Source organism: Monodon monoceros, unplaced genomic scaffold, assembly GCF_005190385.1.
Source record: "Monodon monoceros isolate NGI ecotype Baffin Bay Population unplaced genomic scaffold, NGI_Narwhal_1 Super_Scaffold_12, whole genome shotgun sequence".
Lineage (NCBI taxonomy): Eukaryota > Metazoa > Chordata > Mammalia > Artiodactyla > Monodontidae > Monodon > Monodon monoceros.
The window spans coordinates 28989610-29006873 of NW_021703768.1; the positions used below are offsets into that span (position 1 = coordinate 28989610).

The 17264-nt window shown below is 43.1% G+C and overlaps 1 protein-coding gene across 10 annotated transcripts in view; it reads left to right on the top strand.

The window, feature by feature from the left end:
• Positions 1-17264, top strand: part of RAI14 (retinoic acid induced 14) — a 150158-nt gene that overhangs the window by 112496 nt on the left and 20398 nt on the right. For all 10 annotated transcript variants that reach the window (XM_029219125.1, XM_029219121.1, XM_029219128.1 and 7 more), the window contains 5 exons: positions 1748-1836; positions 10944-11008; positions 14673-14730; positions 15459-15529; positions 17085-17191. In XM_029219125.1, coding sequence (XP_029074958.1) covers positions 1748-1836; positions 10944-11008; positions 14673-14730; positions 15459-15529; positions 17085-17191 — 390 coding nt within the window. The remainder of the gene's footprint in view (positions 1-1747; positions 1837-10943; positions 11009-14672; positions 14731-15458; positions 15530-17084; positions 17192-17264) is intronic.

Below are 17264 nucleotides of genomic sequence, written 5' to 3' on the forward strand. Positions count from 1 at the left end.
GATAAATATTAATAAATATTAGAGCTTAATAATGTGGGGCATTGAGATTCATAGCCTTGAAAGCAGAGTTCAATAATTGAGGCTCCTAATGGTGATATCATGTCCTCAAGAGCAATTTAATTATGGAACATATACTGTTACTAAAACTGGGGAGATTTTAGAAACCTTCCACTGTGATTGAACAATTCACTGCTTAAAGATGAACGTTACTTATTGTAAAGTTAAGTTACCCCAACAATACTGAAAACAGAGGTATTATTGTAGTGCCTTTTAGGGAGGTTCTTCGGGTTAAGCCGTATTTAATGAGGAATTCCATTTAAACAAGTCACCACGTTCCCAGGTCATTCCAGATGATCAGAGTTTCACCGTAGTGTGTAATCACCTACAGAGTGGATTTGGACTGTAAAGAAACGTTACACATAAACTGCTGCACAAATGCAGAAATAGTTGGTGTGACCAGAGCCAGGTAAGCTTTCATTATCATTTTAAAGAGTGTTAGAGCCAGAGGGACCATCAGATATCATCTGAGCCAATCCCCACATTTTACTGTGGAGGACATTTAAGCTCAGAGAGGTTAAACTGACTTCCCAAAGATACACAGCTGACGTATGGCTGATTTGCAACCAGGACTGACCTATCCCCAATTGCTGACCTGCCCACCTTTACAAAGCCTTGTTCTCCAGAGCAGAGGTGCTGGGTCAAGCTGACTTGGGTTTGAATCGGTTTAGCTCTTGGATTTGCTGGTTGAGTGTGACCCTGGGCCCCAGTGACAGGTCCTGTCCTGTGAAAAAATATTGCCTGGGTATTAATTCAGAGGTACAGACACCAAGGTGCTGCATGGCAAGTATCTTGAGAAGTTAAGTCCCTGAGATAGAACTGAGGGCGGAGGAGAGCTGGGAGGCTCCTTAACCTCCTTCTATAGGAAGGAGGCTGTGAAGAGGGAAGACCTCTGCAGTGGAGACCTTCCTGGGGTTTTTGCTTTCTCAGCCTCTGGGCCTGAGTGTCCAGTGGAACTGTGCTTTCCTTCTGCCTGTAGAAGTGCACTTTACTCCAGGATCTGCGGGGACGATGGGTGCATTTGTGGGCCTTCTCTAATGCTGTTTGCACCTGACTGAGTGTAGACACCTGCCATCTAATGGAGATGGTGTTAGGACTCACCTCAAAAGGCTTTTATGAGAACGAAAAGAGGTAATGTATCAAACCGAGTAGTTGGCACACATCAGCCACTTAAAAGTTGTGCGCAACTGTTGTTACTCAGCTAGAACACAACAATGGATTTGACCTTGATATTGTTCAAGAACCTTGACCGTTGTTTGACTCAGACAAATTTCCCTTCATAGAGTGTATTACTTAAAAATAATGGCTTTGGTGAAAACACTAGACAGCAGAAAAAAGTTGATAAATTACTTCTTATTTAGGAATCCGATCTAGTTGGGACTGGCTCTTCTTCCCTAAAGGGACAAGGAATGTAGTTGTGTCTTACTTTTTTCAAGCTTTGTCTTTACGTTGGAAGACCTAAGAATCTAGCTCCTAATCCATTACTTAATAAAAAGTGTCAATGAGCAAATTATCAGACTGCTTTGAGCCTCCGTTTCCTCTTCTTTAAAATGAGGTTGATAATAATACTACTCACAAGATGGTTGTGGAGCTTAAGTGAAAGAAAGTGTACACAAAGAGGCAAAAACATGGTCAGAGATGAACTCTGAAGAGTGGAAATCTTCAGGAGATTATGTTACCTCTTTTCCAGTTTTCATCTTGCTGCTACAAAAGGACACGTGGAATGCCTCAGGGTCATGGTTACGCATGGCGTGGATGTGACAGCCCAAGATACTGCCGGTATGTAGTCTTTTTCTCTTAAGTCAACAGGCCAGCAGGAAAGTAGGTATCACAAAAGTGATACATATTCATTGTGGAAAATTTACAATCTATACAGATAAGGCAAAAGAAGAACACAGAGTCTACTCCATTGACCAAGCTCTGACATGGTTTCATTATTCGTGCCTTTACAGGTGTTTTCATCTTATATGTGGTTAGTCAACTAGAGACTGTATGCTTCTTATCCCCCATTAAAAATTTTTATTTTCTAAGATTATTTGTATGGACCAAGCACCTTTCCCTAATTTTTGTTTTCATGAATCATGGTATGAAGTGCTGAATGGAATGAATTGTGTAGGCGCTCATTTTGTCAACTAGCTGAGTTGAGCTCTGTGGACAGAAGCCAGGATCCTAATGTGGACCAGCTGCCCATGGTCTGCACCCCTTACTGTGGTTTAGTGTATCTGAATCACCTGGGAACTGGAGGGGAGGAAGGGAGGGAGAGAAAGGGGGAAAGGAGAGGAAAGAAAAGAATAAACAGTGCACGCACACAGACACACACAAAACCCCACACATATATACCCAAACTCTACCTTCTGAAATTCAGATTCCATTGTCCGAATGTTTCCAGCCAATTGGTATTTTTTGTAAAGCTCCGAGGTGATTCTAATGTGAAGCCAGTGTTGTTAAATGATGATTAAGGCAAATAGAAGAGGAAGTGTAGTCCTGTCTTTTATGAACGTTGTTTTACAGGAAGGAGCCCCTGGGGTCTCCAGCCTGGGTTCTGCCCCTGTTGGCCACACCCAAGGATCAGAGCGGCTACTGATGGCTTTTCATTTCCATGTTGTACATGAAAATCTGTCTTCTAATAGGCTTTTGGTGGTTTTTACTGGAATATAAAATCAGTCTATTTCATAGTCTTTATTTAGGCTTTTCATTAATCCGTAATGGTTCACTTTCCCTTCCCCAAAACACTGACACCTCAGAGTAGTCATCTTGGGGGCAGATTAGTCAATCAGGTATTGTGAAAATATAATTTTTTCAAAATATGACTGGAAAACTGGTGTTTTGGAATTGTTTTCATAAAGGCTGTGGCATTAAAAAGAAATCATCTCAGTGTTTGGGAACCTTTATTCTTTCGTTTTTTTAGGACAGGCCAAGAGCCACTTGACGTCAAGTCAGATAAATGAAGTGTCAACCTGGTAAAACCATTTTTGGTCAAAAATAGTGAGTGATTAAAGTAACCGAATGATTTTCCTGAGCAGTGCCACAGAAAGCTCCAGAAAAATATTGTGAGAAATGGCAATACCAATAGAAGAAAGAATGGTTTCCCTAAGTGACCACCTTGAAGGAAACACTAATCTATGTTGCTAATTAAAATCATCTTTAATCCCAAGACCCAGTTATTTTGTTTTTAAAGTTTATTGTTACTACTTTTAAAGTTGTACCACATACACTCAGAGCAGTATGAGTGGCTACGGTCGCCTTGATGAAACGTATGTCCTCTTAAGTAGACAGGGTTTCTTCTCTAAGAAAATCATAATCTAGAAGAATTTTCTTAGACGGAACATATTTGAGCTGTAATACAGTTTTGTTTAACTGCATTTGATGTTAAAAAATAGATCAGACAGGAATCTGGTTATTTCCATCATAACCAAACATCTCTCCCCCATATTTTTATTAAAGGGAAAAAATGTTTCTGGGCTTCCCTGGTGGCACAGTGGTTGAGAGTCCACCTGCTGAAGCAGGGGACACGGGTTCGTGTCCCGGTCCGGGAAGATCCCACATGCCGCGGAGCGGCTGGGCCCGTGAGCCATGGCCGCTGAGTCTGCGCATCCGGAGCCTGTGCTCCGCAACGGGAGAGGCCACAGCAGTGAGAGGCCCGCGTACCGCAAAAAAAAAAAAAAAAAAAAAAGTTTCTTTAATACATGCTCATTGTTGAAAATTTGGGAAATACAGAAAACTACCAAGAAGATAATGAGTGCTTCTACTCCAAGAAGAAAAAAATCTTACCATTTAGCTATATTTCCTACCAGATTTTTCTGGCACATTTTTACATAGTTGAGATCACATTATATAATAAACTCTAAATCCTGCCTTAAAAAAAAAAAAGATTACCATGATCATTTTCTGCACTAAAAGCTTTTAAGAAGCGTAGTTTTTTGTGGCCATCTAATACCACGTGGGTGGAGTTTATATTTACTACCAGAGCCCTCACTCAGTTTCTGAGAGCCTGGGGAATCGGGCAGTGAGACCTGGACACCCCAGTGCAGTTCCCTCTTCCTTGCCAGCTGAGATGACAGTGCCCTCCAAGAAGCTGGAGGGGAGGACTTCCCTGGCAGTCCACTGCAGGGAGCATGGGTTCAACCCCTGGTCGGGGAACTAAGATCCCACGTGCTGCAAGCCATGGCCAAAAAAAAAAAGAAGCTGGAGGGGACACTGCAGACCCATCCTGGATGCTTCTCTGGGCTGGTCAGTGGGAACTGCCACAGCCCGTTTCTTTCAACTCTGATTGAAACTGGTAGAATCCACAGCACTTTGTAGCCCCAGAACATCGTCCAAACATCCCATGAGTTGGAAATGTCTCAGAGCTGCCGGTCACTTCCCTCTTGCCTGACGTTTTTAACAATGAGGTCAGCACTCTGGTCCTTGGGCTTATTGTTTTTACTTTAGTCTGAGTGAGGCACTGACTTCTTGTGATTTCTTGAAAACATGCAAAGAGAACACAGGAACAAAAGAAGGAAAAGCGGCATGGATAAAAGTGCATAGAGAGTCTGTTGTGTTATGTAGAACAACACTTCTCAAACTTTTTTCTGTTACAGTGAACCAGATAAACGTGATGGCCTTTACTGCTCACATCCTTCCTGTCGGCTCTATCACCCAGTCCCATCTCTCCCTCTCAAGAACACGTATCAGAATCCAAGGGAAGGACAAGGACATTAGTCACTGTGCTTTAGTGGTCATCATTTGCCCAAAACATTTGACGAATGAATGAATTAAATGGCTCCGCTCTCATAGGTGCTGTCTTTTCAGTAAACCTACCTGAAGTATTGCCATATTATTACTAAGATATAGTCGTCTTCAATCCCAACAGCCACTGAGAACTCGTATGAAAATCTGTTACCATAAATCCAAGTGCCCTATAGAGTTTCTGAAAAAAACCTGCTTTCAAAATATATCATTACACTAACCCTTTTAATTCTTTTTATCCACAAAGTCTACAGGATGATTTTAAACTGGTGATTGGATTTAAGTTCAGAAGCAAAGGGTTTTTCTTTATCAACTATCCTTCCACATAAGATGCTTGGAAGTCCGACCAGAGACTTTTTTTAAAAATTTTATTTTATTTTATTTTTATTTTTAGCTGCATTGGGTCTTCATTGCTGTGTGCGGCCTTTCTCTAGTTGTGGAGAGCGGGGGCTACTCTTCGTTGCAGTGCGCGGGCTTCTCATTGCGGTGGCTTCTCCCGTTAAGGAGCACGGGCTCTAGAGCGCGGGCTCAGTAGTTGTGGCACACGGGCTTAGCCGCTCCGCGGCATGTGGGATCCTCCCAGACCAGGGCTCGAACCCGTGTCCCCTGCACTGGCAGGTGGATTCTTAACCACTGTGCCGCCAGGGAAGCTCCTGACCAGAGACTTTTCATAAGTGCTTTACAAACAATCTTAGGAGCAGAACACTGTCAGAAGATAAGGCCTTGGGTACAGTACAGTACATCTCAATCATCACTTTAGGTAGCCTTTGAGGCTTAGGTGAGATAATACGCGTGGGCATCTTAGCGCCCGGCACACAGTGAGTGCTCGCTGCCTTTGGCTCCTATTTTATGATGATTATTGCTACTTCATCCACATCACCTTTATTCTCTTTTACACATCAGGCTTTTGCAGAGGTTTCACATCTTAAAAAAAAAAAAAAAAAATTGTGATCATCCCCAAGCCAAATACTTGCATAGTACAAATCAGAAAAAGAAACTCCAAAACTGGCAGAAGCTCATGACTCATGTTTTTGGTTTGGGGGGGTTCCCCCCATTCCTTATTGCCTGTTTGCCAAACAACGCCATAGGCGTATATATAGCAATCAGCTGGGAAAGTCCACACCTAAACTCGTAGCGCTGACTCTGAACAGGGCCTGCGTAATTGTCCAGCGCCTCGTTGCTTTGTCTGCTCTTGTTCTTCACTGATGTAGGAAGTGGCATTTCTGTCTGTTTCTTTAGAAATCACTTCTCCCAGATTTCTAGGCTTTTTTTTTTTTTTTAATGGCTGCAGTTAGCACCTGGGAGGATGAGATTGGATTAAACAGAAGCATTTACAGAAGACTGAAGAAGACCAAAGAATCTTCTGTTTGTTATCACTGCTCATCTGAAGCATGAGCTTTCAGACTCCCTTTATTAGCAAGCGTATGCATTTGACACAGTGTGATCCAGTGGCTTAAACAAGATAGACTTTTCTGTCTCTCAGTTGAAAGTCCCAAATTGGTATGGCAGCCTGGCTCCACACCAAGGGACCCAGACTCCTGTTGGTCCACCATCCAGGGTGTTGCCTTGGTCCTAATGATCCAGGATGGCTCCCCCTGAGTCTGCATCGCAGTCACAGTGGGCAGAAGGGCAAGCCCAGCCCACAGAGTGATCTGTGGCCACACCTGGCTTTAAGGGAGGCTGGGAATTCTGGGCAGCAAATTTTCCAATTAAAAATATAGAAGGTTTTGCTGTAGAAGGAGATGGAAACAGATTGAAGGATGATGTGCAGTTTCTGTCACACTCCCATGCCTTAAGTTTTCCCTGACTCCTTTGCACACAAAACTTCTTTTCTCATAGAAGAAGAGAGGCTTAGGAAAGTGAGAACTGAAGTATGGAAATACCCTAATGCACAGAGGTCTCAGGAGGGGGGCACTTGAGAACCCTTACTCTTTCCTAGGGCTTCAGGTGCTGGTTTAGCTTTTGTTTGGATTTCTGGGTGGCCCTCCATTCCATTATGCCCCTAATACCACTCACATATGACACCATGTGAAGACACAGACGGTAATATTCATCTTAAAATTCAGGCACTTGAGAGAATGGGTCATGTAAAATGTTAATTGCAAATTATAGCCCACTAAGTGTATTTCGTATTTTCATTTGGATTAAAGGCAAACCAAAGAACGATTGTATGATTTATAGTCCTTTATTTGCTGTTCACGCATGTGTATGGGATGTCAGGAGGGCCATCCGTATAACCTGACCATGAAAATATTTCAGGTGATACACCCACACACACAAAAATCTTTTGATTCTATATAAAACAGTATGCAAATCTACTTTGTGGAGATTAAGGGATAATTCAAAACTCTGTTTAACAGTAAGAATGGTTATTAGAAATCTCCTCTATATATGTATGTGTGTTTGTGTAAAACTGAATCACTTTGCTGTACCCCAGAAACTAACACAACATTGCAAATCAACAAAAAAATACAGATTTTTTAAAAATTATTTTTTATTGAAATATAGTTGATTTACAGTGTTGTGGGGTTTTCTTTTGTTAACTTTTATATTGGGGTATAGTTGATTAACCATGTTGTGTTAGTTTCAGGTGTACAGCAAAGTGATTCAGTTATACTATACATGTATCTATTATTTTTAATAAATAAAAATTTAAAAAGGAAATACATCTTTTATACCCTGATCTCGCCCCTGGAACTATAACTAGGTGAATAGACTTATGCTTCAATGATTAAAAACTTGATGTAAAGATAAGCATTTCTAAGAACAGAGCTGTTTAAATATATTTGAAGTTGTAAATAAGAAACAAATTAATTTACACTTTTATTGTTTATATTCAGCATTCTGAAACTCTGGTTCTTAAATAGATATTTTAAGCCTTACCTAGTCGAGTATCATTTAATTCTTTCTTTTTCTAAATGTCTCCATGTTATAATGTGGAACTATAATTTCTCAAACTTCAGCCTTTTGGTGCTTGTTCATGTCTTTGTGTCTTATGACCTCATCGGTTTAAAAATTTGTCACCTACACCTGCAGGCTGTGTTCTCAGTCCCATCAGTAGTAGTTCCTCCGCTCTATGAGTGAGTTCTTCTCTGTTTCAGCAGCGCTCTTAAATCACTGAATAAATGGTTGTTTTCCGAGGTGGGTTGGAGGATGGTGTTCATGGCTACAATGGCTAGGCCATCCTTCTTAGACTCTTTCAATAACAGGGTTCTTAAACCACCTGGAATAGCCCACGACTCTTGACTTATAAATAGCCCTGGTCTGTTCACTTACAGAGTTCTGCTGAGATGCACTTGAATTAGGGCTGCCCTGTTATTTTCCTATAGGGAAGTTGCTTCCTGATATTCCAGACAGATCCACAGCTGAGTGGGGGCCAGACTTATGCACTGGCTCGTTTCAGTGAGGTTCTGTCACTAATGTATTCTCTCCAGAAAATTTTGCATTTGGAAAGAGAATTTTGTTTTAATGGTAGCAGTGAGAGACATCTCACTCCAGTGTAATGTTGTCCAGGGAATGATGCATCATTTGAATTTTGAGACTTCTAAGTGAAAAATGCTTTTGTGCTCCTGGTTAGGAAAACACATCACAGGGCCAAGGAATAAGAAAATTTTGTTTCTCTAGAAACACAGTGCTTACTTCCAGGTGTGACTAGAACACTTGGAGTGAAAAATAAAAGCCTGTTATTTATTTTATGCTGAATTGTTTAAATCTCCCTACCCTCTTGTCTTTGGAGAACTGTGCCTTTTTCCAGTGGGTGCTATTTATGTAGAAGAGCTTTTGTCCACAGGGTAGACGAAAGTTAAGGCATTGCATACACGACATAAACAGTCTTCTACTTACAATCAGGATGGGTTCCAGAAGTTCATCTGTAAGGCATTTGTTTAAAACACAGAATGTGCTTGTCTTTAGAAACACTGGTATAAATGATGGTTGAGGGCCAGGCTAACCCACCAAAACCTATTTAACGCATAATGTAACTGAACTCACTATTGTGTGTTATACATCCTGAAAGGAGGGGGTCTCCTGCAGTAAAAGGAGGAAGGGGAAGAGAAGATCTTTTGTCTTCCTGCTTCCAAGGGTCTCAGTCCCTCATCTCCTGACCTTCCTCACCCTCATCCACTTGGGAGGAGGTCAAAGGATTCCTTGCGTCAGTGTTCTACCCCCATCAATTAACTCCCCTCACACATACCCAGAAAATCTCTGTGCAGCTACTCAGAAAAGAAGGAATCTGATCTTTTGACCTCACACATGCTTTTGTGCAGCTCACTGTGGTCCTAAAACCCTCTAATTTTAGATATGGTATTTCCTAGCCATATGATAACCTAATAATTAGTGGATTTCTGGTCAGGGTTATTATAAAGACTAATTCAGAAAGGAGAAATGGTATTTGGAGACTGGACCACCATATAAAAGAAGCTGTTCCTCTAAGCCAGGGGTTCTCAACCGGGGGTGATTCCCACCCATCCAGGGGATATTTGGCGATGTCTGGGGACATTTCTGATTGTCCCAACTGGATGTCCAGTGGGTAGAGGCCAGAGATGCTACTCACCATCCTATAGTACATAGGACCACCTTCCACAGCTTCAAATGTCAAGAGCAGTAAGGCTGAGAAACATGCTTTAAGCCTGTTCCAAAGTGTGGGTTGCTTACAGGTGTTACATTGGGGGTATCTTGGTCAAACAGTTTACAGATGCAGGATTTAGGAGTTTCCTAGGTGTATTGGGTTGGCTGGCAGTGGTAACTTTGGTTCCCTCCCTCCAAATACCACTCCGCAGACACCTGTAGTGGACATACCCTCTAATTCAAATGAGCAAATGTGTATCGAGAGCCTATTATGTGCCAGCAGTGCTGCAGGCTTTTGGGATACAGAGTTTATATTCTAGTGGGGAAAGAAGAGCAGTTAAACATAAGAGAGAGAGAGAGTGTGTGTGTGGGGGGGGGGAGAGAAAGGAGTGGGGTGGAAAGGGAGAGTTGAAGGTGCTGGGTGCTATGAAGGATAAAAGAATGAAACAGGAAATAGGGATAAAAGAGGTGGGGGCGGAACTGGAATTTTAAGTGGTGAGGTCAAGAAAGACCAGAGATGCTGGTCTGTGACCAGAGATGAGGTCAGAAGACTGTGTTTCGGTGGCATCCGAGGGAGGTAAGAGGGCAAGCTGGGTCCAGGCCAAGCAAAGAGTAATTTGCCAGGGCCCTTGGGTGGGAGCCTGCTGGTCTAGTAGGGCTGCCTCTAAGCCCCTCTTCCATAGAAACTCTGAGGCCCATTCGGTGGTAGCGGGGAGGGGCCTGGGTATAGCATTAAAATTTCCTAAAGTAATCTGGCCACAGAAACGTCAGAGAGTCTCATGTTGTTGTAATGTTCTGTGAAGGGAGCGTGAAAAGATGCTACTTTGCTAGTGTGTTGTTTTTATAACCCTTTTTCTTCTGCCATGTAAGAACTTGGGACATCTGAACTCCAGGTAATTTCCATACAGAGCTGGAGCACATCTGGGGGAGGGAGAAACGAGAGGTGGAAGTGGGGTTTCGTTGGGTGTTTGGTGTGCTCCCTGCTGGCTTGCTGGCTGCCTTTGCTGGGTTCCTGGGCTAGTGGCAGTCGTGGCCTGATGTGACTGTTATGGACGTGGGGCGTCTGGCACCCATGCTGACAGCTGAAAGCAGAACTTCCAAGGTGCATACCAGGAGTCCACCGCAAGCTTCTAGCCCAGAGTTCGATTGTACCCCAAGAGGACAGCAGCTGGCATGGACTCTGAATGTTATCCAGGGGACAGGATGCTCTGTGTTCTCCCCACTTTTGTCACACTGAACTTTGCAGAGAAGTTGAGGCCTCATTCTCAAGAGTAACAATTCTGGGCTTCCCTGGTGGCGCAGTGGTTGAGAGTCCGCCTGCCGATGCAGGGGACATGGGTTCGTGCCCCGGTCCGGGAAGATCCCACATGCCGCAGAGCGGCTGTGCCCGTGAGCCATGGCCGCTGAGCCTGCACGTCCAGAGCCTGTGCTCTGCAATGGGAGAGGCCACAGCAGTGAGAGGCCCGTGTACCGCAAAAAAAAAAAAAAAAAAGTAACAATTCCGTCTTTGTTGGAGAACAATTTATTTCCTCATAGTTGTCTTCATTACAGAGATGAGAGATATAAAAAGCAATTTTTTTTAATCCATTTAGGACACAGTGCTTTGCACCTTGCAGCTAAGAACAGCCACCATGAATGCATCAGGAAGCTCCTTCAGGTAAAGCGGAACAACAGAAAATTATAAATGTGTCATTTGTAAAATTTGAAAGTAACCTTGTGGGTGAAAGAACAAACACATACACACATACTCCTTCAAATATTATCCCAGAACCTGGGTTTCCTAAGAAGCTTCATTATAGCCAAGAAGAAGATTATTTCCGTAGCAGTTGCGCTGGTAGAGAAGAAGATCCTAATAAAAATTTGGAGTGTCTTCCTGGGATCCAGCCCTTTTCTCCGCTTTATTCAGCTCTTTCTTTCTTATTGGAAGAACTTGTACCCTTTACATAGTCAGCTTGACAAAAATTTTTCATGCTATTGGAGATCCTTATAATACAGGATCTCCAGTATCCTAGTATTTATTCTCTCTCAGTCATTAGTAGAATGCAGCTTTTCTTGATTAGCAAAATTTCAACCACTGTTTCCTTGTATGTAACTTGATGAGCCTTTAGTTCTTAGTCTTTGTTCAGGTTCTTGGTTTTATTCTTCTTAATAATTTTAGGTCAACTCCCTGGTTTGATAACCTTGCCAGGAAGTTTATAATGATTGCTTAGGGTGACTTCCGTATTTCTTTAAAGATGAATATTTCGTGAAATCCCAACAGCAGTTTGTACAGTAACTTCCAGCTGATGCCAGTCAAAATGCAAGCTGGCTGTTTTCAGGAACAGCACAGAGCAATAAAATATGTGTTTGGAGTAATGTCTGTTCTCTTGAGCTGTTGTCTTGGCCTTCCTGAGCATCGTTTGGGACCCAGCATCTTGCTTTAATTTGGCTTTGCAACTCTAATGCAGCAACATGGGCACATTCTTCAACTTGTCCTGTTGATCACACAGCTTCTTGTCTTGCATTACCTGATGCAAGCTACCACCAATGCCAACGATGCTTAACCTTAACAGGTCTTTGAAGTGAAATTCAAGAAACGTAGATCAACATCTGTGATGACGATGGTGATTTTTATTCTGAGGCTCCTCTCTAAAGACAGTTACAATAGAACTTTTCCTCCCTGCCTCCACACCCATGGTCTTAACCTTAAATTTTTGTTTAACTTATTTGTATTTTAAATCTCCATTCCCGTCCTGGCTTGGCTATCCAGACTTTGCATCTGGCTCTGATTTGAAGGAAGAATGAACTTGACAAGCTGGAAATCCTCATGGGCAAGGACCAGATATTCTAGCCTCTAATGTAATTTTATATCTGGTTATGCAAATGGATTGGTTTTTCCCTGGAATCTTTGAAGCCTTTAAACAGTTCCTTGTGCTGTTCTAAAATTAGGCCAAAACATGGTAAGCTGTAACGTGATCTCTATTCTTCTTACCACTGAAGGGCAGACAAACATTTCCACCATTGCCTGCTCTCTGCAAACTGTCTGAATTCTGTTCCTCTTTCTGGATAGTTGTTAAAACTGGAGGCTTTGACGGCCTCCTGATGGGCTGCTTACCTTGGGTCCTGCACCCCTCTGGTAACTGCTTCACTCCTCATCTGGGCGACCCACGCCCTCCGTGATGGGGCCACTGCCATCTTGTGCCACCCCTCACCCTTCGCCCTCTCTCTCCGGCCTTTTGCTCTTACTATCTGTCTGCTGGAGAGACTTCCCTTCTCCAGTGGCTACCATTTCAAAGTTCCACCTCCTTAAGGCAATGGGCACAAAGAGAGCCTTGTGAGAGTCTTCAGATGAACTCTCCCCCACTCTCTCTTGTAGCAAGTGGTCCCTGGGCACCATGTGCTCTGTCAGGCAGTGAGTATTTACTCACAGAGCAGCCCCTATCCTGCTGGAGCTTGCCTTCTGGTAAATGAAGACAAATACACATGACCGATTGCACATCACTGAGAAGAAATCTAACAGAGTATTGTGAGAGGGGAGTGAGGAGGGATGTTCAGGAAGGCCCCCGGGGAGGAGGTGATATTTAAGCTGAGAACTCAGCTGTGCGAAGAGCATTCCAAGCAGAGAGAACAGCAAGTACAAAAGGCCTGAGGTAGGAAAGTCACTAACTAGCGGGGAGGAAAGAAAGCCAGTGGGTGGGCTGGGGGCAAAGCGAATGAGGAGCAGAAAGAAGGGCCCAGGGGGCTTCCCTGGCGGTCCAGTGGTTGAGACTCTGCGCTTCCACTGCAGGGGGCGTGGGTAATCTGGTCAGGCCGTGCAGGGAGGCCACCAAAAAAAAACAAACAAACAAAAAAGAAGGGCCCAGGCTGCAGCCTTGTGTGTCACGATGGGCAGACAGTGATTCCTCAAAGTACAGTGTGGAACTGTGGAGGACTTTGCAGTAAAGAGCAACACTGACGGTTTAGAAGTTCACTCTATTTGTATAGAGAATTGACTAAAGAGCTGAGGACAGCCAGGTGGCCGTCAAGGCTGTCCAGGTGAGCAGGTGTTGGCTCAGACCAGGTGGTGACAATGGAGGAAGAGAGGAGAGTAGATCGGGGTGTGTTTTGGGGACAGAATTGACAGGACGTGGCAGGAGGAAGAGGAGAAGAAATCAAGGATGACTCAGTGGTTTCTGGCTCAGTGACTAGACTGATGATAGCACTGTTGACAGAGGCAGGGATGGCTCGGGCTGCGTGGCGGGGAGGGGAAACCAGAAGTGTTGGCTGTGCTGCGTTTGAGACATCAGGCGGAAACGTGAAATAGGCTGTGGGTTGTCAAGCCGGGGGCTCAGAGATGCCATCTGCTGTGTACAGATACGGACACTGGCTGTAGCCCAGCCTGTCTGGCTTTGAATCCTGGCTCTGCCACTTACTGTGACCCGAGCAAATTACTAGCTTCTTTGTACCTCAGTTTCCTCATCTGTAAGTGGGGGTAATAACAGTATCTAACTAGGATTGTCAAGAGCCTTAAAACAATTCTTTGAACAGTACCTGGCACATACTAATAGCCAATACTTACACAGTAGTGTTGTCACTGTTAAGATATACACTCGGGAGGCATTAGCTTCTAGATGGGATTTCAAGCTATGGGTGTGGATGAGATTACTGAGGGAGAGAGTTTAGCGAAAGAACACTTAGGAGCCCCACAGTTTTATGTTTGGCTAAAGGGGCAGGCGTGGCCAGAGCAGTGGGGGGAAAACCAAGATCGGATGGGCCAGGCAGGGCTCTAGGGGCTAAAGGAGAGAGTGTTTGGAGAAGAGGGAGTGGATTGCCGGGGAGAGGCTGGTAAGAGGAGGGCAAGCATATTTGCCATCGTTGGAAACACGAAGGTGGCTGGCCACTTGGATCAGGGCCATCCCTGTGGAGTCTTGAGGGCAGACGCCCAACTGCAGTGAGTCCAGGAATAAATGGGAGACGAGGAAACTTGGCTTGTGTGGGACAGTTCTTAACAGGAAGTTGGTTTTGTGATGGCGGATAGAGAATTAGGGCAGGAAATGGGGGGGAAAGGTGGGATCAAGATGAGAAATCCTAGAGCATGTTTGTTAGCTGGTGGGGAAGATCTGTTGGCGACAGAGTTGATGGAAGAGAGAGGGGATGGTCAAAGCAGCCAAGAGGTGACAGTTCACCTGTGTCATGATTACTTGGAGATGAGTCTCCCTCCCCATGAGACCCTGGGCCCCTGGAGCACAGCAGTTGGGACTTAGTCATGTTTATTATACTTTTCTTAGGAAGTTGCATCATACCTTGCAGGAAAAGGATGAACTGAATTTTATTATACGTAGTTATTGATTTTTGTCTTACAGTCTAAATGCCCAGCCGAAAGTATCGACAGCTCTGGGAAAACAGCTTTACATTATGCAGGTAATTTTCATTCTCTTATTTGTCTTCTTCTGCCGTGAGAAACAGTAAGTGTCCGTTTTCCTTATTTAAGCCATTAACCTTGCCATTGTTATTCCTGATGCCATTTTCTGTCGTCATTCCTAGACATCATTCCCATTTTCCTCAGTTAGCAAATTGTGTAGGGTTTTACGGAGGAATACAGCTAGAATTCGTCAGTCGCCTGCCAAACAACTAGTAAAAATTGTCCTGGTTATTATATTTTAATTAACGTTAGGTTCTTGTTTAAGAGATATTCATGAGCATTTGTAGATTTCAGGTAATGTGCGGTACAGATTTTTTTTTACTTGGGGATCAAAAGGAACACCAATCAGTTTTATTTATCAACATTTGGTTTTACTATCTGTCACACAGTTTCAAGTGACGAAACATTGGTACTGAAGTCCAGGATGATGAGATTTGCAAATTTCTTTTAGTGCTAGTTGTGGAAAAGCTAAGTCCCACGGAAAGCTAAACCAAAGGTTTGCCTAAAGGCAACAACTGGCGAGCACTGCCTTTAGGTCTGGATGACACCGAAATTAAACAGTAATTTAAAACACCACTTACTTAACCATTCTGACATCGTTTCTCTTCAATGCAACGTATGCAAACTGGGTGGAAGGTGAACTTTTCCTTCATAGAAGTGTTTGATGCCCCTGGCTGTGAGAGTAGCTTTGTGATTGGCTGTGGTTTCTGTGTCTTCTTTCTCTCAGCGGCACAGGGCTGCCTTCAAGCTGTGCAGGTTCTTTGTGAGCACAAAAGCCCCATAAACCTCAAGGATTTGGTAAGTACCAGGTGACCACTAGAGGTACAGATGGACACTGGTGTCTAGAGCACCATGGGCTACTTACTTCTGGGAGTCACGAAGACCTTAGAGACCCAAGCATTTGGTAAAAGTCTGTTGCTTTCCGACCTAGATCCTCTTGTGCGAAACAGATTTAAGTATTATCCCCGTTGGTCCTTAAACCGTTAATAAAACGTTTTGCAGCATGCACTTCCTCTGTTTGTTTCTAAGGATAGACACGTGGCTTACCAGCAACCTAAATACGAATAAGGCTTAATTTCTTGATTTTTATAAATAAAAAATAAGTCTAAATAGAAGTTCTATTATTTTCTTTTTGCACCCCATATATTACCTTTGGTACCAAGGTTTTCCAATTTTAAAGACCACTTGTAGCCGATTTTGACCTTGCTGGGCTATTTTGAGAATAAACTGACATGCCTACTGCTCCTGATTATAGGGTTAAATTTCCTGCTGTAGCATGGGACTTGGCGTGTGTAAGTTATACCTGATGGGGACATTGCGAAGTGAGCATTTAGAATCTGTAAATAAATTCACGCTCCCTGAATCTCGGTACTTTATAACCAGAAAGTATTATAACTTCACAGAGATAATTTTCTAGAAATTCTGAAGTTCGACTTTGAGTGGATACTTAATCCTTAAGCAGCAATTGTATTTTTAAATATCCCCATGTTAAAATAATTGGATATATTGTAACTTTTTTTTTCCTTTGCCTATTTGAATACGTCCACCTTAAAATTACTGTCGACCCCATTTGTGGGGTATGTTCAAGGCAAGAGCAGAATAAAAGCCTCTCTTTATGGTTTACATAATTTGAGTCAGACCCCACTTCAAATTAAGATTCTGGAAATTGTCACCTATAAATTCTTCTAGTATTTTATTTTCATTCGTTTCATACTGTAATGTTGAGATTCTTAATCCATTTTACATAGTTTGTATGAGTTGGGATCTAATTCTTCTTTCTAAAGGAATTGCCAATTGTTATATTAAACAAATCATTCTTTCCATCAGTCCCTTTATCTAGTCATGTGTCGGTAATGAACAAATAAACTCTTAACATATGTTTCGATACCTAGTAAGATTGTGAAAGGGTATGCTTTCTGAGAAGACTGGTGGCATGGCAGGATACTAGGATATGTGTAGTTCACTAGAAGAAACTGCTTAGAGCAGTGGGACCTACAAATGCCATATGGAAACAACCCTTCATTTCTCCAGAACCATGGAGAACCATTTCTCAATAAACATGGTATACTTGCCTCGAGCCTTTACATACTTTGCGTTCCACTCTCTCTCACATCATAGTTGCAACAAGCAGCCCGAGAGACTGACTCCTGAGGAAAAGCCCACAGTCAGTGGGATTCCATAACAAGGGTAGTGTTAGGGTGTGACGTTGGCCTATTAGGGGGCAGACTACTTTGGTGGGTCAAATGTAAGACCAGCGGGACAAGTCAGGAATAAATGTAGAAGGAATGAGGACCTTTGCAGTTCCGGCATTTGTCATCTAAGTTATAAATCTTAATCTGAATTTGTCTCCTAGGATGGGAATATACCACTGCTTCTTGCAGTACAAAATGGCCACAGTGAGGTCTGTCGCTTTCTCCTGGATCATGGAGCAGATGTAAATTCCAGAGACAAAAATGGAAGGTACCACAGAATTAGAAAGCATGTTATTTCAGTGATATCCACATTCTGAGAAGCTTTCAAAATATCAGAGATG